General features: G+C 35.3%; 1 protein-coding gene across 2 annotated transcripts in view; it reads left to right on the forward strand.

The window, feature by feature from the left end:
• Window positions 1–1,860: 1,860 nt before the first annotated feature.
• Window positions 1,861–26,982, forward strand: part of slc6a16b (solute carrier family 6 member 16b) — a 31,419-nt gene continuing 6,297 nt past the window's right edge. The window contains exons 1-10 of one of the 2 annotated variants that reach the window (XM_056450448.1): window positions 1,861–2,097; window positions 13,571–13,775; window positions 14,413–14,570; window positions 16,986–17,106; window positions 18,792–18,967; window positions 19,280–19,390; window positions 19,688–19,929; window positions 22,028–22,211; window positions 23,935–24,136; window positions 26,299–26,458. In XM_056450448.1, the coding sequence (XP_056306423.1) occupies window positions 13,571–13,775; window positions 14,413–14,570; window positions 16,986–17,106; window positions 18,792–18,967; window positions 19,280–19,390; window positions 19,688–19,929; window positions 22,028–22,211; window positions 23,935–24,136; window positions 26,299–26,458 (1,559 nt within the window). In that variant the 5' untranslated portion in view covers window positions 1,861–2,097. Of the gene's footprint in view, window positions 2,098–2,846; window positions 3,096–13,570; window positions 13,776–14,412; window positions 14,571–16,985; window positions 17,107–18,791; window positions 18,968–19,279; window positions 19,391–19,687; window positions 19,930–22,027; window positions 22,212–23,934; window positions 24,137–26,298; window positions 26,459–26,982 lie in introns of those variants that run through there. The other variant, XM_056450449.1, reaches the window with a different exon arrangement.

Genomic DNA, 26,982 nt, shown 5'->3' on the forward strand with positions numbered 1-26,982 from the left:
AAACTGTAGTGGGGTTTTTTCAACCCCTGGCGCCCAACCCACTTTATTAGCCAAATACCGCTACAGGGTAATTAGGTAAGTTATTGTATATCGATGGTTTGTTCTGTAGACTATCGAAAAAATATATAGCTTAAAGGGTCTAATAATATTGACCTTAAAAATTTTTAAACTGCTTTTATTCTAGCCGAAATAAAACAAATAAGACTTTCTCCAGAAGAAAAAAATATTATCAAACATACTGTGAAAATTTCCTTGCTCTGTTAAACATCATTTGGGAGATATATAAAAAAAGAAATAAAAATCAATGGGGGGCTAATAATTCTGACTTCAACTGTACATGTAGTAGTGAAAAAAGAAATGTACAGAAAATAGATCTAGTGAAATGTCTTTACAAACCTTTATTTATGTACATTTTTGACTGTATTTTGAGTGGTATTTTCCCTCTAACGGTCGAAAGCATACAAGTCTTAAGTTACTGTCTGTCTTTTTTCATTTGTTTAGGTAAAAACAAGTAGCTATGTTTATGAAGGTCAAAAATAACAAATGGCTATGGCTATGTGATACGTATTTTGTTTTAAAAAGAAAACGTATTTCATGAGATATATTTAACATTTTTGTGACTTTTTATGCGTAAGTAAATGTGAGAAGCATCACCTGAGCATTGCAAGAATTCAATTTACAATCTAAAGAGAAAAGCCAGAATGGCAGTTATTGCTAGATCAGATACTGTTGCGGCAGGAAGTTTATGAAAATTATTTATATTATTTATTAAATTTCACAATAATTGTATTGCATTAACGTCTACCACCACACCAACCCTAAACCCAACCATCAGAGTAACAGAAAAAACAATCAAGTACTATTATTATTTATGTTATTTATTAAATTACCCAATAAATTACATTTTTTAATGTCTACCCCTGTCCTAACCCTAAACCTAACCGTCACAGTACTGTAAAATATTAATTATTGTTATAGTGTCATAAAAAATTATGCTATATTGATGTGCATATGTGGCACGGTGGTGCAGTGGGTAGCACTGTCACCTTACAGCAAGAGGGTCGCTGGTTCGAGCCTCAGCTGGGTCAGTTGGCATTTCTGTGTGAAGACTCAGGGTGCTCCGGTTTCCCCCACAAGACCAAACACATGTGTGAATTGAATAAACTTCACTGTCCGTAGTGTAGGAGTGTGTGTTTGTGAATGAGAGTGCATGGGTGTTTCCCAGTGATGGGTTGCTGCTGGAAGGGCTTCCGCTGTGTAAAACATATGCTGGATAAGTTGGCGGTTCATTCCGCTGTGGTGACCCCTGATTAATAAAGGGACTAATCCGAAAAGAAAATAAATTAAAATATGTTGTATCCTATCTAGACTTTACCCAGAATTGCAAAGTATAAACTCATTAAAATTACTTAGAATAATTCGATTTAAATATCTTTTTTTCTCGCTCAATTAGCTGATTTTTGTGTTTTGTATTGGACAATAATAAATAGTATTGGACAATAATTAAATTATGTAAACATGAACCAACTAAACCAACGTATTTCGTTGACCGTTACTTTCCCGCCTTTGCATATCGTTCAAGTCGTTGATAATACGCTGTTTAAGAGAATACATTTTTAAAAATCGCATTATAATCAATTAACATTTCACATATCATCACAGTTTTAGTGGCAGGAACTTGACATTTCTCGAGTCAGTGGTGCGGTTCTTCTTCTCACCTCAATGGGTCTCTTGTCTCCATGTTTTTTTTTTTTTCCAGTTTAAAGTAAACTGATGCCGAATGTGGGCGGGGATTAGGTGTGCCAAGTGGGCGGTTCTTATGTGGATTGACAGCTTGAATGTTAAAGGGAAAATCAACGTGGCAAAACAAACTCCAGACAGAAGAATGAATCCTCTCTTCGGAACCTAAAACAGCTCCCGTGGTTTAAAATGAAGATAAATGTTTAAATCCCGTCGCATATTTATTACTTTAATGTATTTTATGTCATGGCATTTCAGTAAGACGTGTTAAATGCGTCAATTTCTTTGATTAGTGTCTGATATCTTCTAAGGACAGTGACGTTGGAGGAAGTCTGATTCATTATAAATCATAAAAAGGTAGGTTATTATAACTAAATATCGTTTATTATTGTTCTCTTATGTCATTTCCATAGCAACACAATGCTTTTTATTTATAATAGTTACATTGGATTGTTAAATTATTTTGCATTAGGGAATCCATGTAGTTTCAATGTTGCTTTTAGGAGATAGTTTTAAAAACAATGTTCGTAATTATTAACGCTGCCAATGTTTGTTGTGCTACGTGAGAATAAGTTTTGTGTCCCGGTCAGTTGGGTCACTTTGATAGTGAAATAAGATGCAAAGTTTTGTATGAGCGATCAGCGCCCCCTGCTGGTGACTTGTACAATCTAAAAATACAGTGTAACCTTATTAAGCAGTTGCATCATCCAGTCAAGTTTACTGAAGGAGATAGAGCACAGCATACTTCTACTTCCACTATTACTAATAATTCGATGCGCATTAAAATACTAACAATAATTCGTTGCGTAATAAAATATAAAATGTAAACTATATTGTGTTTGTTAAAAGATCTAACAGTAAACGTATATTAATAACCGACAGTGTAGCGCGTTTACAGTAGCAGTAATAAGTGTTTCTTATAACCTAATGATTTAAAGATTGCACATTAACATTAGTGTATTTTTATTTACTACATTTAGAAACGAATAATGTAATGTAAAGCACGAAAACGTTGATAAAACGCACCCACAACGTCACATACGTCACAACACGTAGTGTAATGAGAGGGCGTGGCTGTATAAAACAGTACTGGAAGCGCGGCGTGCTTTAGTTCCGTGTCATTACAACCGCAAGAAAAACGTAAAAGGCGCGAAATGTCTTGCTTTGCTCCTTCGTATCTTCATCATTTATTTCTCTAATGTTGATTAGTGTTTGTATGTTTACGCTGGGGAATGTGTGAAGTGGTGTTTTAAGAGGATTTGAGTCACACACACACTTGTGAGCCGGTGACAATAGCCCACGCCGTAAGTCATAACACGTGCCCGTGCTTTTGAGAGACAGACACAACCGACGAGGTGAGAGTTTATTAAAGTTAGATTTATTATGTGTTCTTGGACAGTAATAGTAAGCTGTGCTGATTTACAAGCTAATTTTGACGCGTGTTGATATAATTCCATTCACATTGTATGTTGCTGCTGTTGTCTATAGCTGGTTAGACTGCTTTACAGTGTTGCTAAGTTAATGTTAGCTTTTGTTGTTTATTTTTTATTTTGAACGTAAGAACTTGTTTATCAATATGTTTAAATAACTAATTCATTTAAAAATATATTGTTATTAGCTTAAGAGAGTTACTGCTGACAGGATTTGTATTACACCTGTTGGGTTTCCTGTCTTAATATAATGTCTTAATATAAAGATTGTTTTGGTGTAATAATAATAATACATTTTATTTATATAGCACTTTCCCACATGCATGCAACTCAAAGTGCTTCACAAACAACAAACAAGCATTAAAATAAACCACATAAAATTGTATAGACAAACAAAGCATAATAAACAGCAAATATATACTCAGATAAAAGCATATATGTACACGCATAAATACATATATCCACACAATAACACACACAATAGTCCTCACATATGCATGCACGCACCATACATGCATACATACATACACCTACGCAATATACATAAAATGTATACACTTCACAAATTGTTGTATTCATACGCAATTTTAAAAAGATGCGTCTTAACACGCTTTTTAAAAACATGAATGCTGGAGGATTCTTACACTTCATTTAGGGAGACAATTGCAAAATTTGAGCATAGTGACTAAAAGAAGTGCCGCCAGATCTCATCAGGTTTACAGAGTGAAATTCTAAAAGTCCAGCACTAGAAGAGCATAGCAAATGGTTTGGATTATATTTTGATAAACAGTCGGAAAGGTAAGAAGGTGTCATGTTGTGTAGTGCCTTATAAACTAATAAAAGAATCTTAAAATCTATCCTTTGGTGCACTGGTAACCAGTGTAATTCTGTTAATGCTGGTGTGATATGTTCTCGTTTCTTCAATTTCATTAAAACTCTGGCTGCTGCATTTTGTATGTTGCAACATCCTTATAGAACTCTTAGGTAAACCAGTGTAAATATCATTGCAATAATCAAGCCGAGAGTAAATAAAAGCAGGAATTAATTTCTCAGCATCATCAAAAGATAGGAAAGAACGGATTCTGGCAATACTTCTCAAATAATAAAAAAAGTAGCTGTTTTACATTCACGCTGCCTTTAACTTTGAGACTGGAGATTGAGATGGAGTTGGTTTTATATTTGCACATTTATTCATTTTAGAACTTGTGATGGATTACTTTGAACGTTTGGTCTGAAATTGCATGCAAGTATGACTTCAAAACAACATTGGCATTATTAGATTGTGAGCAATGTTGTATTTTCATAGTCATTGGCTGCAAATATGATTTCACTATTTAGAATTTCTTAATAATACTTTTCTGAAATTATATTAAGACGGTGAAAGTCCAAATGTGCAAATATAAAACTAACTTTACCTCAATATATTGGAGCTACAGTTCAGTTTTGTAATCCACATCACTTGGACATTTTATTATTATAGTAATTGTTTAAGTAATAGTAAAATCACTTTAAAGAATAAGTACTATTTATTTGATTGTGAACAATGCTGTCCTTTGATAGTCGGTGACTGATAACATGATTTTACTTTTTAGAATTTGCAAAGAGTACTTATCTGAAATTATATTATTAAGCAGAAACCCCAAATGTCTGAGGTAAAGTCAACTGTACCTCAGTGTGCTTGGACATTAATAGTAAGCTGCGCTCATTTACCTTCTGATTTTGACGCATGTTTATATAATTCCATTCACATTGTATGTTGTCTGTGGCTGGTTAGACTACGTTACAGTGTTGCTAAGTTCATGTTTGCTTTTGTTGTTTGTTTTTTATTTTGAACGTAAGAACTTATCAATATATACAGTTAGGTAATTGAATTGAAAATATAGTTATTTAAACAGTTACTGCAGTGCTGACAGGACTTTCTTTACACCTGTTAAAATCAGGTAATGTTGAAATAATCAGGTAATGTTGAATAATGAAGGTAATGAAAAATAATGGGTTTCCTATCTTAAAGAGTGTTTTGGTTTAGTTGTTTTTACATTCACACCGTCTTTAACCTTGAAATTGGAGATGGAGGTAAAGTTGGTTTTATATTCCCACATTCATTCAGTGACAACTTGTGACATACTTCCAATATTGTTCAGTGTTTGGACTCTCAGTAGTGATTATTAACACTTAACTGAGCTAAACTGAACTTAAACACTGAAAACTGAACTACACTGTTTCAGTTTACTATAATCTTTATGTGAAGCTGCTTTGACACAATCTAAATTGTAAAAGCGCTATACAAATAAAGGTGAATTGAATAGAACGTTGTTTACTTCTCATATTCAGCCTGAAATCACATTTAAGTATGACTTCACAACAACATTAGCACTATTTACTTGACTGTGAACAATGCTGTACTTTGATAATCATTGGCTGATAATATGATTTCATTATTTGGAATTTGCAAAGAATACTTATCTGAATTACATTATTAAGGAGAAAATCAGAATGTGTGAATAGAAAAGCAACTTTACCTCAGTGTGCTTGGACATTAATAGTAAGCTGTGTTGATTTACAAGCTGATTTTGATGCATGCTGATATAATTCCATTCACATTGTATGTTGCTGCTGTTGTCTAAGGCTGGTTAAACTGCTTTACAGTCTTCGCTAATTTAATTTAAGCATTTGTTGTTATCTTTTAATTTGAATATAAGAACTTATTTATGAATATGTTTAGACGGTATATTTAGACAGTTACTGCTGACAGGATTTTTTTTACACCTGTTAAAATCAGGTAATGTTGAAGAAAAACAATAGGTTTCCTGTCTTAAAGAGTGTTTTGGTTTAGTTGTTTTTATATTCACACTGTCTTTAACCTTGAAATTGGAGATGGAGGTAAAGTTGGTTTTATATTCCCACATTCATTCAGTGACAACTTGTGACAGGCTTCCTATATTGTTTACCATAGTACTTCACATATTTGGACTTCACAACAACATTAGCACTATTTATTTGACTGTGAACAATGTTGTACTTTGATAGTCATTGGCTGATAATATGATTTCATTATTTGGAATTTGCAAAAAAAAAAAATGCTTATCTGAAGTTTTATTATTAGGCAGAAACCCCAAATGTGTGAATATAAAAGCAACTTTACCTCTATGTGCTTGGACATTAATAGTAAGCTGTGTTGATTTAAAGGCTTCCACATGCTGCTATAATTCCATTGTATGTTGCTGCTGTTGTCTATTGCTGGTTAGATTGCTTTACAGTGTTGCTAAGTTAATGTTAGCTTTTGTTGTTTATTTTTTATTTTGAACGTAAGAACTTATTCATGAATATGTTTAAATAACTAATTTAAAAAATAAATTGTTAGCTTAAGAGTTACTGGTGGCAGGATTTGTATGACACCTGTTAAAATGAGGTAATGTTGAAAAAAACAATGGGTTTCCTGTCTTAAAGAGTGTTTTGGTTTAGTTGTTTTCACATCGTCTTTATCTTTAAGATTGGAGATTGAGGTCAAGTTGGTTTTATATTCCCACATTCATTCATTTTAGAACAGTAAGAACTTGTGATGGGATACATTGGATGTTTTGTCTGACATTGTTTGCTCTGAAAGTACGACTTTAAAACAACATTAGCATCATTAAATTGACTGTGCGCAATATTGTACTTTGATAGTCATTGGCTGCTAATATGATTTCACTATTTAGAATTTCCAAATAATATTTTCTGAAATTATATTAAGAGTGTGAAAGTCCTAATGTGCAAGTATATAACCTCAGTAGATTGGAGCTACACTTCAGGTTTGCACTCCGAATCACTTGGGACATTGTATTAATTATTATAGTATTTTTTAAGTAATAGTAAAATCACATTTAAGTATGACTTCAAAACAACATTAGCACTGTTTATTTGACTGTGAACAATGCTGTACTTTGGTAGTCATTGGCTGATAATATGATTTCATTATTTGGAATTTGTAAAGAATACTTATGTGAAGTTTATTATTAGGGAGAAACCCCAAATGTGTGAATATAAAAGCAACTTTACCTCTGTGTGCTTGGACTTTAATAGTAAGCTGTGCTGATTTACAAGCTGATTTTGAGGCATGCTGATATAATTCTATTCACATTGTATGTTGCTGCTGTCTATGGCTACACTGAAAAAAATTATTCAAAGATGATTCCTTGGATTTACTCAATTTTTTATGTTAAGTGGTTGTAAACAATTTATTTGGGCTGAATTTAAACAACCAAATTAAGTTGAACATTGCTCAGTTTAATTTGTTTGTTTAAATTCAACACAAATAAATTGGTTGCAACAGTTTTGCATGCAACACTTTTTTCAGTGTAGTTACACTGCTTTACAGTGTTTCTAAGGTAATGTTAGCTTTTTTGTTGTTTATTTTTTGTTTTGAATGGAAGAACTTATTCATGAATATGTTAAATTAAGTAACATTAAGTATTTGAAAATGCATTGTTAATGTTTTGGTTTAGTACGCTGAAAAAAGTGTTGCATGCAAAACTGTTGCAAACAATTTATTTGTGTTGAATTTAAACAAACAAATTAAATTTAATAATGTTCAACTTAATTTGTTTGTTTAAATTCAGCCCAAATAAATTGTTTACAACCACTTGAGCAAATCGAGTAATCCAAGGAAAATTGAGTAAATCCAAGGAATCATCTTTGAATAATTTTTTTTCAGTGTAGTTTTTACATTCACACTGTTTTTAACTTTGAGATTGGAGATTGTGGTAAAGTTGGTTTTATATCCCCTCATTCATTCATTTTAGAACAGTAAGAACTTGTGATTGGCTACTTTGAATGTTTAGTCTGAAATTGCCTGTAGATATGACTTCAAAACAACATTAACACTATTTGTTTTACTGGGAACTATGTTGTACTTTGTTGGCATGGGCCGATATAAAATTCTGCTTGTGTAAAAACCTTGGATAAAAATATCATGGTTTCACGGTATGACGGTATTGGGATACAGGTATTTTTAAATGTCTGGGTAAAAAGCAAAAACCTTTTCCCACTTTGAGCTCTATATATTTTATTTTGTGATATTTTGGAGCAGTAAACATGTCAGCCTAAATAATTAAAATAAATTACTGATTTCAGCTATCTTCATTAGTTGAAACAGATTTCTTTACATTTTAAAACGGCATCTTTGGATATCTTTTCTGCTGGAGATACTGTTGTCCTAAAAAAAATAATAATTCTACACATAGGAATGGTATTACAGAAAATGTTGGCGGTTTTAAAACCTAGACTTTTCCAAACCACGGTGTACCTTAAAAATTGTTATCGTCCCATGCCTAGTACTTTGATAGTCATTGGCTGCTGGTTTCACTATTTTCCAAATAATATTTTCTGAAATTACATTTAAGAAGGTGAAAGTCTAAATGTGCAAATATAAAACCTCAATAGATTGGAGCTAAAATTCAGTTTTGTAGCCCACTTGGACATTGGATAAATTATTATAGTAATTGTTTTTGTAGTCATTTCTGATTGTAATAAAAACACTACATCAGTTATGTAATGTTCTGATGTATAATTCACAGTACTGTAGTAATATTTGTGTTATAGAGTTATAAAGGCACTAATGAGCTAAATGTGGTTTTATATTTGCACATTCATACAGTGACAACTTCTGACGCTCCCTTTATTGTTAACCATATTTACATAATACAGAATATTTTGTCTGAAATCACATGAAAGTAGGGCCACACAATATATGGTTTCAGCATCGATATCGCAATGTGTGCATTCGCAATAGTCACATCACAGGATGTGCAATGTAGAGTCTGAATAATATTTGAACAGGAGCCACAGAGCACATGAGATCTGTAGAGTCACTGCAAAGTTTAACCATAATAGAGTAAAAATAATGTTTTCAGGCCTGTTACTGAGTATTTTGTGAGTTTAAAACATTTAGGCACAAGAAATGATAAGGTTTAGAGGTGTAACAAAGATTATTATTATTTTAAGATGCAAACTATACAGTGTTATTTTACATTTGTACTGCAATAAACGCTTTTCTTAGAATTTGTCTCATTTCTGAATATCTGAAATTCAAACTGAAAACAATATTATTTTACTTGCCACATTAGCATATTATTTAGCTTGTTTTAAGGAAAAAAAATGTATAAATTTTAATGTATTTTTTGAAAACATAACGGTATTTTTAATTGTCTGGAAAAGGTTTTCAGATTTAAGAATTTTGATATTTGGAAAAGCATTTTTGCATTGTTTATTAAATTTCTGACTCCCAGAAAAACATTAAATAGAGACCAATCTCATAAAATTGTGTTCTTATCGCTATATATATATATATATATATATATATATATATATATATATATATATATATATATATATATATATATATATATATATATATATATATATATATATATATATATATATATATATATATATCTTGCAGAAAAATAAAATAACCCAATATCAGGTTTTTCCACTATCATGCAGCCCTACATGAAAGTATGACCAAAACAACATTATTTATTTGATGGATGTTGTACTTTAAAAGTCATTGGCTGCTAATTAGGGCTGCACAATTATTCGAAACAAGATCATATTGAATATAAAGAATTGTGCATGAAAATAAATGTTTAATAGTGTCTGTATAACTACTCTAGCCTAGATAATGTTGAATATAATGCAGGAGGGAATCTGATAATGACCAATGTCTCATTTCACCAGTGAAAAATGGTCTAATAATGTTGACAATGACAAGCATATGTCTTAAATATTATAAGTCAACTTCAGAATTATAGTCTTATTCTGATGCCATCACTTTACTGTCAGTTAGCAACCAGGACTGAAAGTCTGTTCAAGTCCACCGTTTTGTCTGTACAACATTGAGCATTGTAACCAACAGTAGAGCTACACATAGACCTAGTATTATCATTGTTGTTTTACCATATATTTGAGAAATAACAATAATAATAGGCTACTCGCTCCTGTTAACCTTTATTTTACATCTACAGAATCCTGAGAAAATCCTGATCTTGATTTCAAGCAAAAATAAAAGTTGTGATTTTCATTTTAGCCAGAATCATGCAGCTCTACTGCTAATATAATTTCACTATTTAGAATTTGCAAATAATACTTTTACTTAAATTATATTATTAATAAGAAAGTCTTAATGTGTGAGTATAAAATTAACTTTACCTCAATAGGCACTGATCTTCCTTTATACAGTAGTAAAATGTTTGCAAGTTATAAGCTAAAAAATTAACCATTGATACACAAGATGGCTGATTGATACAAATATTGTCTAAAAAAACATAGTGAATTCAGAATTCACAAAGAACTGTAAAGATCATGGAAAACTACTGATCAAACTGTGTCCTCTGCTTTGCCTTTCTCATTTAGATCATGTTGTTTTTACTCTTCATTTAGTTTGAACTGAGCGCTCAGACAGAAATGAACTTGAATAGCAGTCAGACATGAAGCAGCACACATGACTGAGCAGTTTTCTGACTGAATGAACTGTCAACATAACATGACTTTTTATTGCTGCATATTTTATAGCTTATTTTATACTTTTACATAGTACATAAACTCTTGGATGAGTGCTGTAGCAATTAAGGTAAAGTTCAGTGATGTACATTCATTGTGACACCTTGTGACACTGTTCCCATATTGTTTACCATGCTACTTTGAATATTGGGTCTGAAATCGTGTGCAAGTATGATTTCAAAGCAACATTAGCACTAGGGCTGCACAATATATTGTTTCAGCATTGATATCGCAATGTGCGAGTCTGCAACAGTGACACGGAGGAGTCTGCAATGTAGTTGGGATTATAGTTGACCAGACATTATAGTTAACAACATAGAGTAATTTCAATTTCTAACCCTAGAGTGAAGGTTTATTATGTGCATGTGCTTTTAAGTCTTGTGACTGTAAGAATTAAGCAAATTTAAGCCGTTTGGGCACAATAAATTAAATTAATTGTACATTATAAGGTTGGGTCGACAGACGATGCAATCAGCCATCGATGATGGCCGATAGACATCACGATGCTAAGCCGGCATCGCAATCCTCCACGCCGTCCCCGCCGCAGCAGCAACCCGCTCGTGAAAGATAGACACTTAGGCCCCGTTTACACTGTCTCAGTTTTAAAACTGGCATTTAAGAACGAAAACTATCCATGTCCACACTATACCACTAAAAACCCACATCACGTGACCACACACACACAGGCATGCACTGCAGCATACGCACACATCTGAGCTCCAGGCAGTCAGCGGGAGCTTTGAGCACAAAACCCCAGAGAGCATTGCTTGTCGGACAGTTTATCAAGAATGTATCGTTGGATATTGCACAATCTATCAGGTAACATGTCACAGCGTCAGTACACTGCTTCACTCTTTTGCTTTCACACTTGTACTTAGTAATTTTTGTGAAAACCTCTGCTGTTGGTTAGTTGCTGTTGGTTGTACACCTTTTTTACCAACAAGTTTGTCGACGCCATTAAAACGACACAGATCACTCTGCCTATTCACACCAGAGTCCTGTGGAAAAAGTGGTAATTTGTGTGTAACTTATCTTTATTTATTTATGATTTGATTATGGGTAAAACAAAGACCATGTGGGTCAGGTAGTTGAAACTGTAGGCTACAAATAATTTGTTATAAATGAATTCATTATTCATAAATAATTAATTCGCCGCCGCCTGTGACGATGATGCCATCATCCATCGTGATGTTTCACATTAGACATAAGATGCTAAGTTAGTCAACATCGCCCAACACTAGAACATTATATAATAATTATTTACCTAAAAAGATAGTGTTATTATCGTTGTTATTATACAGTGATTACTTCTTTTCTGCTTCTGAATACTATGGTAAAATTGCATTTATATCACACTATATATCACAGTGTATGAATTTTTGTCAGTTCTTTCCAATATCGTGCAGCCCTGATTACCATCATTTAACTGAATGTGAACAACGTTCTACTTTGGTCTTTGGCTGATAATATGGTTTCCCTATTATGAATTTGCAAGTAGTACTTCTCTGAGATTATATTATCAATGATAAAGCCTAAATGTGCAAGTAGAACCAACTTTAATCCAATGCTTATATAAAAAGTGATTTTAAGGCCTTTGTTAACATTTCAAGCTAGTTTAAAGCATTTTTTAAAACAAATGAACTATTAGCTTTTAATAAAAAATTATTGTACTTAATTCAGGGTGTCCACGGGGTCTTAAAGTATTAAAAGTTGATAAATCAATTATGAGAAAATTAAGGCATTAAGAATAGCATTTTGTTCAAGTGTTGTCCAAAGTGTTTGACTCCAAAAAAGCATGAAAATGTTTATATTTTCGTCCTAATATTAACAACGACGTGCTCGATCCACGCCATTGGTTCAGGCCAGGGCACGTCCGGCCAAGCTCCTCCATCCGGGCGATGTCAGGTCATTTGTGACAAACGCGGGAAGGTGATGTGACACTCACCACATGTAGCAAAACAGACAGCAAATTGGGAAAATGTAAGTTTGCACACTCCTGGTTGGAGAAAGACTAGTTTAAACAGTGGCCGAAGCCTGTCGCTGAAAACAACCGCGTAATTTATTCTTTAAAGCATTGTTTCTTCTGAGCTTTTCTGAGTTCTGGTGTACGGTTGTGCTCGATTAACTTAATAAACAGAAGTTAAATAAAAGGTTTGATACTGATTAGAACTTGAGTGGCGATGAGGTCTTAAATATTCTGAGAAGGTCTTAAAAAGGTATTGAAATGACCTTTTTAGGATTTACCTACCTATTTTAGGATTCCTGCATATAGCCTGTAATTATGTACACAATGAAGAATATACAGCTTAATTGCACATTAGACTCTTTTATTTCTGTACCTCTATAGTGTTCGACTCCTTCATTTGTATATTTGCTTACTTTATCTCTGCTTGTAGTTTATAATATTTTATGCACTCCCCTGCAAAATCATCCCAATCAGTCTAAAATTAAGTTGATTAATTATCTTGTGAAATATCACAATGTAAATCACAGAAAGTGAAAATATTGCAATGCAAGTTTTTTCCAGTGTTGTGCAACCCTATTATTAAGGATAAAGTCTGAATTTGCATATAAAACCAGCTTTATCCCAATGCTTATATTAAACCATTTTACCATGCTACTTTGAATATTGGGTCTAACATCGCATGTAAGAATTACTTCAAAACAATATTAACACTTTTTATGACTGTGAATAATGTTGTACTTTGATCGTCATTGGTTGATTATCCCTTTAAGAACTTGCGAACAATACTTTTCTGAAATTGAATTATTAAGGGGAAAGTCTGAATGTGCGAGTATAAAACCAACTTCACCCCAATGCTTATGTTTTAATGGTAAAACCAATTCTCTCTGTCTCTCAGATGATTTCAGAAAAGCCCCCGCTACCTGCAGACGGCCAGCAGGATGAGGTTGAACTGCGATTAGGGCTCGAGCCAGAGGTCCCGTTGGAAACAGTCCGGGACGGTTGGGACAGTAAAGTAGAGTATTTCCTCGCTCAAGTCGGATTCAGTGTGGGATTGGGAAACGTTTGGAGGTTTCCGTATCTCTGCCACCAAAACGGAGGAGGTGAGTCTGGAGGATTCACATGATATCTAAGCTTGTCGTTAGGCCTGTCACAATAATCAATATATCAACGTATTTCCCAACACATGGACATGACCTCTATCATTTTTGGTGACGCAATATATCGCCCATATATAAACTAATTCTAGCAACACTATAGCTGATTGAGCAACATCTCTATCTCCATTGAAGGTGTCAGTGTCGGTATGGTTAAAATACGCTATAGTATTTACTATAAATTGCCAAAGTATATTTTCATTTGGGATCTGTTACTTGTTCTGTTTACCTTGTACTTATCATTTATGATGATGAAGATGATGATGATTATTATTATTATTACTATTATTTATTTAGGATCTTCGTTTTCACATTCTGACTCCAATGCCTTAAGTTGTTAAATGACTGTAATTAAATGAAAAATTCTTAAGAGTAAAATATGATGTGTTGTTTGGAAGTGTATTTGCATTGTGATGATATTATATTGTCATTCTGGCATTGTATAATGAGTGGCATGAAATGGTCTTAAAATGACAGTAATATTGTTTATCACAACATGTCGTACCACAAAAAATAGATATTGCGACATGCCTTGTCGTTTTCATTTCTGACATTACTCATGCTTTCACTCATTGTCATTCAGGTGCGTTTATTTTGCTGTACGTGTTGTTGATGGTGCTGGTCGGTGTGCCGCTGTTTTTTCTGGAGCTTGCGGCTGGGCAGAGCATCAGACAGGGCAGCATTGGTGTCTGGAGGCACATTTCTCCAAAACTTGTTGGCATTGGCTACTCCAGCTGTGTGGTGAGTGCATGTTATTTGAACTTCATCTATGACTGAATCGTTTCAGACACTGTTTGAGAAGAGTTGATACTGCAGTGTCAACCAAAGAAAAATTAGGTCCCTGTAACTTGTGTGGCCATTGTAACCTAAAGGCATAGTTCACGCTAAAATGAAAGCTGTCATCATTCACACGTAATTCACTTGTCACAAATGAAGTGCACATGAAATCAAAACTAGCCGTATTTATTTTGTTAGCTCACATTGCTAGTTTTGTAGTGAACAATTCATCTGTGGATGTCATTAAGAAAAAAAATAGTTTGCCCTTGTAATCTAAAATTAAAATCAGAAAATCCACTTCCTGTTTTTTTTTTCAGTTAAATTCTCAGATAATTCAATTCATGTTTATTTATATAGCGCTTTTTACAATATAGATTGTGTCAGAGCAGCTTAACAAAGTCCTAGTAAAGTCCAGTTTTCAGAGTTGAAGTTCAGTTTAGTTCATGACCACCACAGCATCAGCTCAGGATACGGCCTGGTCTAAGATTATGGATACCTTGGGATCATCTCTTCATTGGTCACATCAGTGGTGCTGCATAATCTCTAGGGACCTCGGAATGAGTATCCCCATGTGGAAATAGAGAATAAAGAAAATAATTAACGAAGCTGCCGTTCATAGTGTATATAAACGAGATGCGAAAATGAAGTGTTATAAATGAAAATGGCAGTTATATAAACAAACTCAAACAATCATGTAAAGCATATGAGAGTTTCTAACAGTGTCTAGTGCATTAAAACAGGATGAATGTGTTCTACAGGTCGTTGTCAAGCCAGCTCACCTGCGTGGATCACATTTATTGTGTATGCTTTACTGAAAAGATAGGTCTTTAATCTAGATTATGTAATTTTGAGGTATTGGGCGTGGCTTACATACTTAACCACGCCCCTCTGGCTGTAGGTTTTGACAACAAGCAAAAATGGTCAAAAAAGAGTCTGTTAGGCTGTAACAAAGATTCTAGAATACACAAAACATTTCACTCATGTAGTTTTGAATGGGGAAAAGTGTAACGGTCAATATGGCTAATGAAGCCCCGCCTACTAGTACAGGAGCTAATTATCGATGGCTATAGACTGGCGTTTTTCCGGGGGAGAAGCTTGGACCAGACATGTGCTTTAATGACAGTTTTTGTGGTCAACAACTGCACTGGAATCGCAGGGAATACTTGCTTCACAGACATATGAAATATATCCACATAAAGCTTGACATCCTTACTTTTAAATGAACCAGCTACACTTGAAAACAAAAGTGTTCTGGTTTTGTAATCTCTATGAAAGCGCGAGGTACAGTCTGTCCCTGTCAAACACCCATCACATGACGGCAACTACTCAAACGCCCACAAACGTATAAACAGAGTCGCTGTCATCTTGGGAGAAGGTTAACCATCAAGACCAAGTAGTGGATTACTTCAGAAGAGCAGCGCGATCTGACGAAGTATTATTCAGAGGATCATAATGTGTAGAATGCCCATAAATGAGGTTGGTGTCGTGATCTTGTTCTTTTCGAGTGCGTTTGCCCATTAGCTCAGGCAATCTGGAAAAAAAAATGCTGATTTTGTTTGATTTGAACAGTTAGAAATGAAACTGAGACTGTTGTTTAACTTTATTGGTGATTCCAAATATGTAACGTTATTTGTAAGCTCAACAAACAGTTCTGGAGAATTTTATGTTTCCATTCAGACAGAATACCCAATCATACTGCCTGAGAGGCGTTTCAAAGATGGCCGCAGAGGGAAATGATTTGCCTTACATCGACTTTTGTTGCAATATCTTTTCTAAAACCATTTTCCCGATCTTTCTGAATGAGATGCCTACTTTGCTACATCCAATCAACTCGCAGTAGAAAAAACAAGACACGCCCACTGTCTTCTCAGTTGATATTCCGTTTCTCTAGGAACTGCATCACAATACGAAAAAAAAAAAACAGTCGCAGCTTTCGGTTCATTTGGACTTTAAGCTAATATGCCATTTTGAAAAATGCTGAAAACCTGTATCCAGTGACGTCCACAATTATGTTTTTGTGCTATGGTAGTCAGTGATTACCGGTTTCTCACATATTTCAAAATATAATCTTGTGTGTTCAACAAAGAAACTTATAAAGTATTGAAACCACTTGATGCTGAGTAAATTGGCATTTTTGGATTGAACTATCCCTTTAAATGTGTTGTCTCATTCCCTTCCATTGATTTTTAGCTATTTAAAACAGCTTCTTGTTGCTTTATCAAGGATAACCGATTGACATCCAGCTGATTGACTGGGCTGTTTTTTTTTGTTTTTTTTTCATTTTTTTTTATTAATCAGCCTCAAAAATTGTGCTGCAAATTAAGCATAGGCACATTTTACAAGCAGCTAAATGTTGTTTCTCTTTTTTTCTTTTCCAAGGTGTGTTTCTTTGTTGCTCTGTATTATAACGTCATCATCGGATGGAGTATTTTTTATTTGGGGAATTCTTTCCAGTATCCTCTGCCATGGGAAAAATGTCCAACAGAAGGGAACCTCACAGGTAATCAAATCACTTTTATTGTCACATCACCAGCGATTAGGTATTGCGTTAACAATATTTCTTACAATATAACTTTCCCTGGAAAAAAGCTTTTTTTTTTTAGCTTTATTTTTTAATCATTTATGCAATCAAATTGAAACAACAAATTCTAACTCAGACTAAAAACTCTGTCAAGCTGCAAACATTTAGGCCCAGATCAAAAACAGGGCTTCGATTAAGCCAGGACTAGGCCTTAGTTAAATTTAGGCTATTTAAGCCACATTTATAAAAATGGCCTTAGAAAAAAAATATTACTGATGTGCACCTCGAGACAAAAAATGACGCTGACGTATTTAAAGACATCTCACAGCAAGTTATTTTGAGTTGAGACAGCTCAAACATGCAATTTAATCTTGACTAGCCTTAAACCTTGTTTGTGAAACTGGGGGTTAGTCTTTAAAACACCATGAAAGAGTGAAAGCCTCAGCAGTTATTCTATTGGTATTGATTTTCAGCTCTGGGTTCAGCTTTGGGCCAGGCCAGCCAATAGCAGAACAGCAACTACTGGGGAGGCAGGGATAAGGATAGTAAGGCCCTATCTTATTGGCCAAATTTAGATGAACAATCAATGCATAAAATAACAGTAATTTTTTACACATCTCTGCGATACGTGTTCTGCATATACTTTTATCGTATTTACCTATAAAAGAGTGGAAGTTTATTTTTTGCATCAGTTTTTAAGACCTGTTTGAGTTTGTTTCTGGTGTTGCAGATATAGAAATGGTTTCTAAAATAGAAATGTAATTCCTCATTGTTACAGATGGACAAACTTCTTTTAACATGTATAAGATGACTTATTATATGTCGCAACGCAGCCTCGTGCAGTTAGGACACAGTGTTAGTGTGCTCTGCTTTGTCAGGTGGCTCTCTGTGCTCTGATTGGTCAGGTGGCTCTCTGTGCTCTGATTGGTCAGGTGGCTCTATGTGCTCTGCTTTGTCAGGTGGCTCTCTGTGCTCTGATTGGTCAGGTGGCTCTATGTGCTCTGATTGGTCAGGTGGCTCTATGTGCTCTGATTGGTCAGGTGGTTCTGTGTGCTCTGATTGATGAGGTGGCTCTGTGTGCTCTGATTGGTGAGGTGGCTCTGTGTGTTCTGATTGGTGAGGTGGCTCTGTGTGCTCTGATTGGTCAGGTGGCTCTGTGTGCTCTGATTGGTCAGGTGGCTCTGTATGCGCTCTGATTGGTCAGATGGCTTACACAATGTCCTGACAACACAACATGCGATGCAACTAGATTGCAGTGACAAGCAATTTGGCTTTCTGCACCAAACGCAATGCAACACGACAGAAACATTTAAATTCCAGCCACTGCACTCCCAGGCAAATGGTAAAGTACAAGTGGAGAGTGTAACCAAAATGTTTCTGCAGACTGTTTTTATCAAATATGATCATAAAAAATTAATACATTTATTAAATGAATACATTTTAACATTAGATGCTGGCCATATTCACACACTGCTGCCACACAACTGTTTAAACCCCTTATAAAAGTGATTTATATGATTAAAAGTGATTGATCCATTTGAAGTGATATGATGGAGTTGTATTCATATTGCAAGTTTTTTCCAATTTTCTTGCAGTCTTGTTTAAAAGGCTACTGTTTTTTGGAGATGTTCATTTAAAGATGCGTTTCTTGTGTTCTCTCGTAGTGAAGGAATGTGCCGCCAGCTCCCCCACAGCATATTTCTGGTACCGTAAAGCTCTGGATATCACCGATTCCATTGATGAAACGGGAGAGTTCAATTTCATCCTCACTGGATGTCTGCTGGCCGCTTGGGTCATTGTGTGTCTGGCCATGTACAAGGGCATCAAATCTTCTGGCAAGGTAATCTTAGATTGTGTAATATTACAGTAACAATAAAAGCTATTGCTTTAATTAATAAAAAATAAAAAAATAAAACGAATTTTTAAGCCAAAAAAAAAAATTCAATTTAGATTCAAAATATAAAAAAATAAGAAACTTTGGTTAAAAGAAATTGTTATATATTTAATAATAATAAAAAAAATGAAGAAGTGTTTGTATCTGTATAATTGCTTCTGTGCAAAGTTGGAAAGAGACAGATTTCCCGCAGGACCATACGTGATGTGTGTTTGTGTGTGTAATATTAAAATAATATGATTATGTTATTGATTGTAGGTGATGTATTTCTCATCCGTGTTTCCATACGTGGTCCTACTGTGCTTTCTGATCAGAGGCGTGACACTGGACGGGGCATCAGAGGGCATTAAATTCATGTTTTACCCCAGAGTATGTACACTAACACATGACTACTGTTGAGATCCAGAATATGACATTGTAAAGTTATCGATTAAACACCGTAATCAGAAAACAGTGTCTTCTAGTTTTCTACATGTATAAAGTTTGTTTTAATTATGTGCTGTTTTATTTTAATATGTGCGTGTGTTTCTATGTTTTAAAATGTGCATGTGTGTTTCTATGTTGTCTGTACTTTAAAATTCTTATTTTTATTTGCTTCTCATTTTGAAATGACATATTTATTACATTTATGCAGGGTTTAAAGTAAACTGCTTGTGTTTCTCTTAGCTGGAGATCTGGGCTGATGTTCAGGTGTGGCGTCAGGCGGCTACCCAGGTTTTCTTTGCTCTGGGTTTGGGTTTCGGTTCTGTGATTGCGTACTCTTCCTACAACCCACGAAACAACAACTGCCATCGAGACGCGTTCACTGTGTCTGGAGTCAACTTCATGACATCGGTTCTGGCCACGCTGGTGGTGTTTGCTGTGCTGGGCTTCAGGGCCAAAACCATCGCCACAGAGTGTGTCAAGCGGTCAGTGTGCAACACTTTTGGTTCTAAGATTTACTGTAAAATAGAGATGTGTAAGATATATAGTAGTCAACATCTGAAGTGGATCAAAAAAGTCTTCATTCATTTTCTTTCGACTTAGTCCCTTATTCATCAGGGATCGCCACAGTGGAATGAACAGCCAACTATTCCAGCATATGTTTTACGCAACAGATTACCTTCCAGCTGCAACCCAGTACTGGGAAACACTCATACACACTCACATTCTCACACACACACACACCACACACACACACACACACACACACACACACACACACTCATACACTACAGTTAATTCACCAATAGCGCATGTGTTTGGACTGTGGGGGGAAACCGGAGCACCCAGAGGAAACCCACGCCAACACTGGGAGAACATGCAAACTCCAAACAGAAATGCCAACAAACTCAGCCGGGACTCGAGCCAGGGACCTTGCTGTGAGGTGACATTGCTAACCACTGTGCCACCTTATTTCAAAATTGTCTCAAGATAAGAACTGATGTTGTTGATGTAGTTTGATGAAAGGTTTTGAACCACTTCAAATGTTGACTAATATAATTTCAGCATCGACATTGTAATATGCATATCTGCTATAGTTGCATTGTAGGAAGTGCAGTGTGGAGTTTTAAAGTATAACCATAACAGAGTGAAAGTTTATTACTTGTATGTGTTTTTAAGGCCTGTGACTGAGCATTTCAAGTTTTGGCACACAAAATTATAACATTTGTAGCTTAAACAAAGATTAACTGTATTTATTCATATGATGAAGATTGTGTTTTAGATTTAATTATTCAGTGTCTTTATATTAATACTGTTAGACTCCCCTGAAAACCACAAGCACTGTTTAATTCATTGGTATTTTTATGTTATACATGCTTGTAAAGTTTGTTTTATGCAGATGTGCTTTCCTATAAAAGTATTCCAATCAATTTAAAATAAAAAAAAAATAAAAAAAACATAATTTAAAATGATTTTTTGTTTTCCTTAATAAAGTCATCTGGACAAAATGTTTTTAAAAAGCAATATAGCAGGAAAAAATAAATATATTTATATAATTTTAACAATATAATTTTTTTAATGAAATATCATGCAAGCAATATCTTTTACTCAATATTATTCTTTATTTGTATTTTATTTTAATATTATTCATGTACGTTTTTATAGAACTTGAATGTGTGTGCGATGGGCTTTGCTTGTTTGATTGTCTAAAAAAAAAAGAAAAGAAAGGGAAAAGCTGTTTGTACTGCATGTTTCATTTCTAACATTCATTCATTTTCTTTTCGGCTTAGTCCCGTTATTAATCTGGGGTCGCCACAGCGGAATGAACCGCTAACTTATCCAGCATATGTTTTACACAGCAGATGAGTACGCAGCCCTTTCAGCTGCAACCCAGCACTGGGAAACATCCATACACACTCATTCACACACACACTCTTACACTACGGACAATTTTAGCTCACCCAATTCACCTATACCACATTTCTTTGGACTGGTGGGGGAAAAGCACCCAGAGGTGTGAGGCGACAGTGCTACCCACTGTGCCACCGCATCACCCGCTCCTATCTAACATGTTCAATATAAAAATAATATTGTGCAAGCCTAGCATTAATCCCCCCAAAAGCAGGGTTTACAGTTTATTTATAACAGCTAAGGCGCATTGTTAGGCTCAGCACAGAGCTTAGCTGTTATAAATTTAGTTTAAACCACCATGTCATGGGACTTGTAAAATGGTTCCTTCAAATACACAACAAGTAAAGCAAAGAAAATGTAACAATATTAGTAAAAACATTATTCTTCAGCCAAACAATGTGTAGTTTCACAGTTGCCGAGCAAGACAGATCCAGCGATAATAATGTAATGAGGTCATGGGTGTATGTTTATAGAGTATTTTACAACGGTTTCAGACGCAACTCATGCAGCCATAGTCAATGATCAGGTAAATCTGTTTTATAATGCCTCATAATACATCGTTTGATTTGTAGAGTGTTTCTGTAAAGCATTAAAATGGTACAAAGCATTTAACCATGGTGGAATTACTTTAGTGCATAACCTTGCTTAGATGTGTCTTTGTGTATGTTGCAGTAATCTGAAGGCCTTGCTTAAGGTGACGTCCAGCACTTCTTTCCCCGTCCTGGCTATCAATGCCTCAGATGTGGAGAGCATCTCATTGGACGAGTATGCAAACTGGTACTCGACTCAAGGAACGCAGCTCGGCATCTCTGATTTTAACATCACAGCCTGCAGCCTAGAGGATGAACTCAGACAGGTACAGTTAATGAAGATCTAATGGAAATAAATATAGGCCCCCAATAGGGGTCCACTTTACTACTTGTCCACCTATCGGAAGTATTTCCAAAATATTAGTGCAAAAATATTAGTCCAGGTAACACCAGCAATTGTCAGTTTTAAAACTTTAGCCCACAACACTGCTATGCGATTGCACCGTTAACCTAACTTTTGAATTTCTGACTTTGACATATTTTTAATTGCACAGAAATATATTTACTGAAGCTTCGTAATAAGAACTGACTGAATTGGGGATTTGCTGAATCATTAATTCAAATGAATCATTCCAAATGAATCATTCATTTAAAAGAAAACCAAGTGTCTGTCTTTGAGTTGATTATTGAATCAGTTACTTAAATCATTTAAGAAATTAAGCTCCACAGTTACTCTGAATCCCATAATTTTTTTGCTCTCTCTTTGAAATGTTTTACTGCCAAAATCAAACTTACATCTAAAATCTGATTCACTTAATGTTACGACCTGTATGTGGAGCTGCTATATGTGAGCAACATGGCTCACTGTTCAAATCACTGTTACCCAACAAATAACTTGCATGTAAATATCTTAAAAACAAAGCATTAAACCAAAAACGATTTATCTATAATTATTGTGGTATACAGTCATTTTTATTATAGTAATTTTTTTTTTCCTTGCTTTTAAAAAAAATCTTTTTACTCATGTAAGACGTAAGCTATGCTTGGTTTGTTTTTGTATAAAGTAATCTCACAAATCAAAACTATTTTGACATCATATACTATAAAAATCACACTTATACACTTTTGTTTGTGCATTTCTTGAATGTTTAAAAGTGTTAGAAAACAATGCAATCTTAAAAGCCCATTTCCCCCGTTTTGTTCAGTTTCTAAATATTGTTTTGATTAAACAGAACTCTGATTAACATCTGACTGAGCCCAATTCTGTTTTTGTACCCCTTCCCCTTGGCCCTTGAAACAGAATGTGAAGGGGAGAGGCTTCAGATTTACCGCTAAGAAATGCGACAGCACCAACACACACACACACGCACGCACACACACACACACACACACACACACACACACACACACACACACACACACACACGTCAAAATATGTCATAGTGGGCTCTTCATATGAGATCGACTATGGCAACTGCTGTAGTTATTCCAGTTGCTTTAGTTTTTGGTATTAATCTTCAGAAAGGCAATGATATCATGTTATCATAACGATATAATGTGGCAATAAGATCGTAACTGTACTGTGCGTTTACACTGTGGCCATATTCATCTAGTAAACACAAGAAAACAGCATTAACGTTTTACCAGACACTAAAAAGGTCATTTCCAGCCACTAGACTTTTCGACTGGGTATTCCAGTTTCAGATGTGATACAAAAAAAATACTAATTTGTACATCTCCTGACTAGCATGTGCGGCCATGTTGTAGCTGGTGTATTCGGGGAAATTTCTGTACCCCTAGGTTTCTACTATGGTCCTGGAAAATCTCTGTTTTGAGGGCTATCTATTGCTTCCCCTTTGCCCTACGCCTTCAAGCTGAAGAGAATTGGGACACCCCTACCCCTTCACATGAAACCGCAAAATGAGGGGGGCAGACTAAGGGGTAGAATTGGGATTGTGCCTAAGATTAATCTTGATCTGATGGTTTTATTCTCCCTCTCTCTTCCTCTCTCACTCCCTCTCCCTCTCTCTCTCTCTCTCTCTCTCTCAGGGTGTTGAGGGAACAGGTTTAGCCTTTATAGCGTTCACAGAAGCCATGACACTGTTTCCCGGGAGTCCGTTCTGGTCAGCGCTGTTCTTCCTCATGCTGCTCAATCTGGGCCTGTCCACCATGTTCGGCACCATGGCTGGAATCCTGACCCCGCTTACGGACACCTTCAAGACCCTGCGCAACCACAAACTCATCTTTACAAGTAACACACACTGTTTTGTGTTTCTCTTGTTTTTAATTAGTATAGATATGGTTTGCATGTCTATTGCTGTGTCCCAATTCATATACCACCCAGACCCCCTGGAATTTAGTTATTGCTGAATCAACGCAAAATCAACAAAGCCACATTTTTGTCACAGTAGTTGCAACAAAAAAGTATTATCTAATAAATGACATCCAATTAAAATCATTAATCAAATGATAATTATTTTAGTTGATGAAATAAAGATGATTGTTTATATTTTAACAAATTCTGTAGCTTAGTATTTTATTGTCAGCATGTTTATGTTCTCATTTCATAATGTGAATATAATGAAAGTACAACACTGGTTTTGCTTTTTGTTTATTCATATTTTGGATATTTGGAGAAAAACAAACTTGTTTTTTATTTAAGGTTTAAAATGTGTAAATTATAGATCAATAAACTCAATACCTGATTTGTTGACAAATGGGTTGCGGATCCATTCCTTGGCTTTTCGTGGGTCCTTCACTGGACCTTTTTCCCTTCGCAAAGAAACTTCAGAACTTCGCAAAGACGTGTGTTTCTTACTCATTTTTACTAGCTTGTGGGTTAAATTTTGGCACTCAAATGACTAGAGATGTACGTGAGAGAATGCGGTCATTTGTCAAAAAAGATCGTTCAGACACCGATAATAAATAAAACAGAAATAATTAATAGCCGCGTTGCCACTATCGCGCCTAAAGCGAGCAAGCCAGGGCGAGCCAAAGCCAGTCGCGTTTCCACTATCACTTCCGGGGCGTAATCGGGCCAAAGCAGGGCTTCCTTAGGGCCAGCGTCCGGCCTTTTTCAGCCCGCTGAATACCTTGGGCCAAGGAGGGCCAACTGGGGCTTCGGGGCGGGGTTACGTACAAAGGCGGAGTTTTCCTGTCTGGTAAAGAGGAGACAAGATGCTTTCTTCCCTTACATTTGTTTTGCTATCGCGCTTGATCAACTCACTAAGAAGAAGAAAAAATGGATAGCAGACAGTACTGGTCAGTTGAGGACACCAGGGCTCTTCTGAACATTTGGGCCGAGGAAAATGTTCAGAGGCAAATAGACGGCGTTTGCAGAAATTAGGAGGTATCAAGTTCATCGAAAACACTACAAACACACCACAAACAGTAAAAAAGCAATCGCTTCAGTGTTCTCCATCTTCCAGCTCTCGTAGTGATGCCAGGTTGTGTTTTGTCCTCCCTGTGTTTGCGTGGGATTCCTCCGGGTGCTCCGGTTTCCCCCACAGTCCAAAGACAAATGGTGCAGGTGAATTAGGAATGCTAAATTGTCCATAGTGTATGAGTGTGAATGAGTCTGTATGGATGTTTCCCAGTGATGGGTTGCGGCTGGAAGGGCATCCGCTGCATAAAGTATATGCTGGATAAGTTGGCGGTTCATTCCGCTGTGGCGACCCTGGAATAAATAAGGGACTAAGCAGAAAACAAAATGAATGAATGTATAATTAATGATTTCTTGTGTGGCCCGGTTCCAATTGATCCACACGTTTTTTTACATAAATTATGCCCTGATTTATGGTTTTATGTAGTTATGATAAGCAAAATGCCAAATAAAAAAGTTTTATACAATTTAATCGGAAAAAATCTCGTCCAACTAATTGATTATCAAAATAATTGTTAGTTGCAGCCCAAGTCCCAAATCATATTCATCATTTCTCGAAACCTTAAGTGTTTGGACTTGACTCTTTTAGATAAATAGATTAGGGCTGACCAGTATAATGTTTGAGCATCGATATCGCAATGTGTGAATCCGCAATAGTCACACAGCAGGATTAATTTGCTGATTAAAGATTAAAAGATATATTACTATAATAAATATTACTTGAGAAAATGTACAGTGATGATGACCAAGTTATTTTACGTTTGATTCTTCTAGAAAACCTTTTTATTTTTGATCTGTTGTATTTGTTCATGCATGTAATTTATTATAATTTATGCAGATCTACATGAATGAAATCTTTCTAAGTAGAGTTATTCAAATCATCATGTATGATTATATTCTTATAGCAATGTATATCTCAGCAAAACAAAATCGCAATGTCGGACTTGTCCAATATCGTGCAGCCCTAAAACAGTTGAATGTTGTCATCTGGACATAGTATAATATTCTCATATCTTCTGTCCATCTCTCAGTCTGCAGCTGTACGGTGGGCTTTGTGATCGGTCTGATGTTCACTCAGCGCTGTGGAAACTACTTCGTGGCGATGTTTGATGATTATTCTGCCACTCTTCCTCTGATCATCGTTGTCATCTTTCAGACCATCAGTGTTTCATGGGTTTATGGAGCAGACAGGTATCACACACACTCACAACTCCATGCAAATGTCAACCTTACTATGAGAAGAATAAAGTTTTCACTAGAATAGTGAAACGCTTTCTATATTACAGTACTGCAAAATACTCAAGCCTCTCTCAATGTTTTCAAACAAGTATATTTGATTTACCAAAGTCAAAGTGCCAATTTCACATCTGAAATCGCGCGTCTACTTTAGTGAACAGAACCTGAAGAGGCTGTGAGTAACAGGTAATGAAGTTGTAAATAATGTTCAGTTTGTGGCACAGAATGATCGCTTGAGAGCTGTGAGCGAAGTTTGAACAGCACTTAGCAGTGAAAATGAAAGCGAAAGCGTGCACATCATTGACATGAGCATATCGCATTTCAGAGTTATGATTGCGACAAGCATTTGATGTGTTTTCTTTCATAGCGAACACACAGATGTGCATGAAAATAAATGTTTACAGGGTCAGTAGAACTACTCTAGCTTGTATAATGTTGACTTTACCAGTGAATTAAATGGTCTAATAATGTTGTCAATG

The sequence above is a fragment of the Danio aesculapii genome, chromosome 24, assembly GCF_903798145.1.
Source record: "Danio aesculapii chromosome 24, fDanAes4.1, whole genome shotgun sequence".
In the NCBI taxonomy this organism is placed as follows: Eukaryota; Metazoa; Chordata; class Actinopteri; order Cypriniformes; family Danionidae; genus Danio; species Danio aesculapii.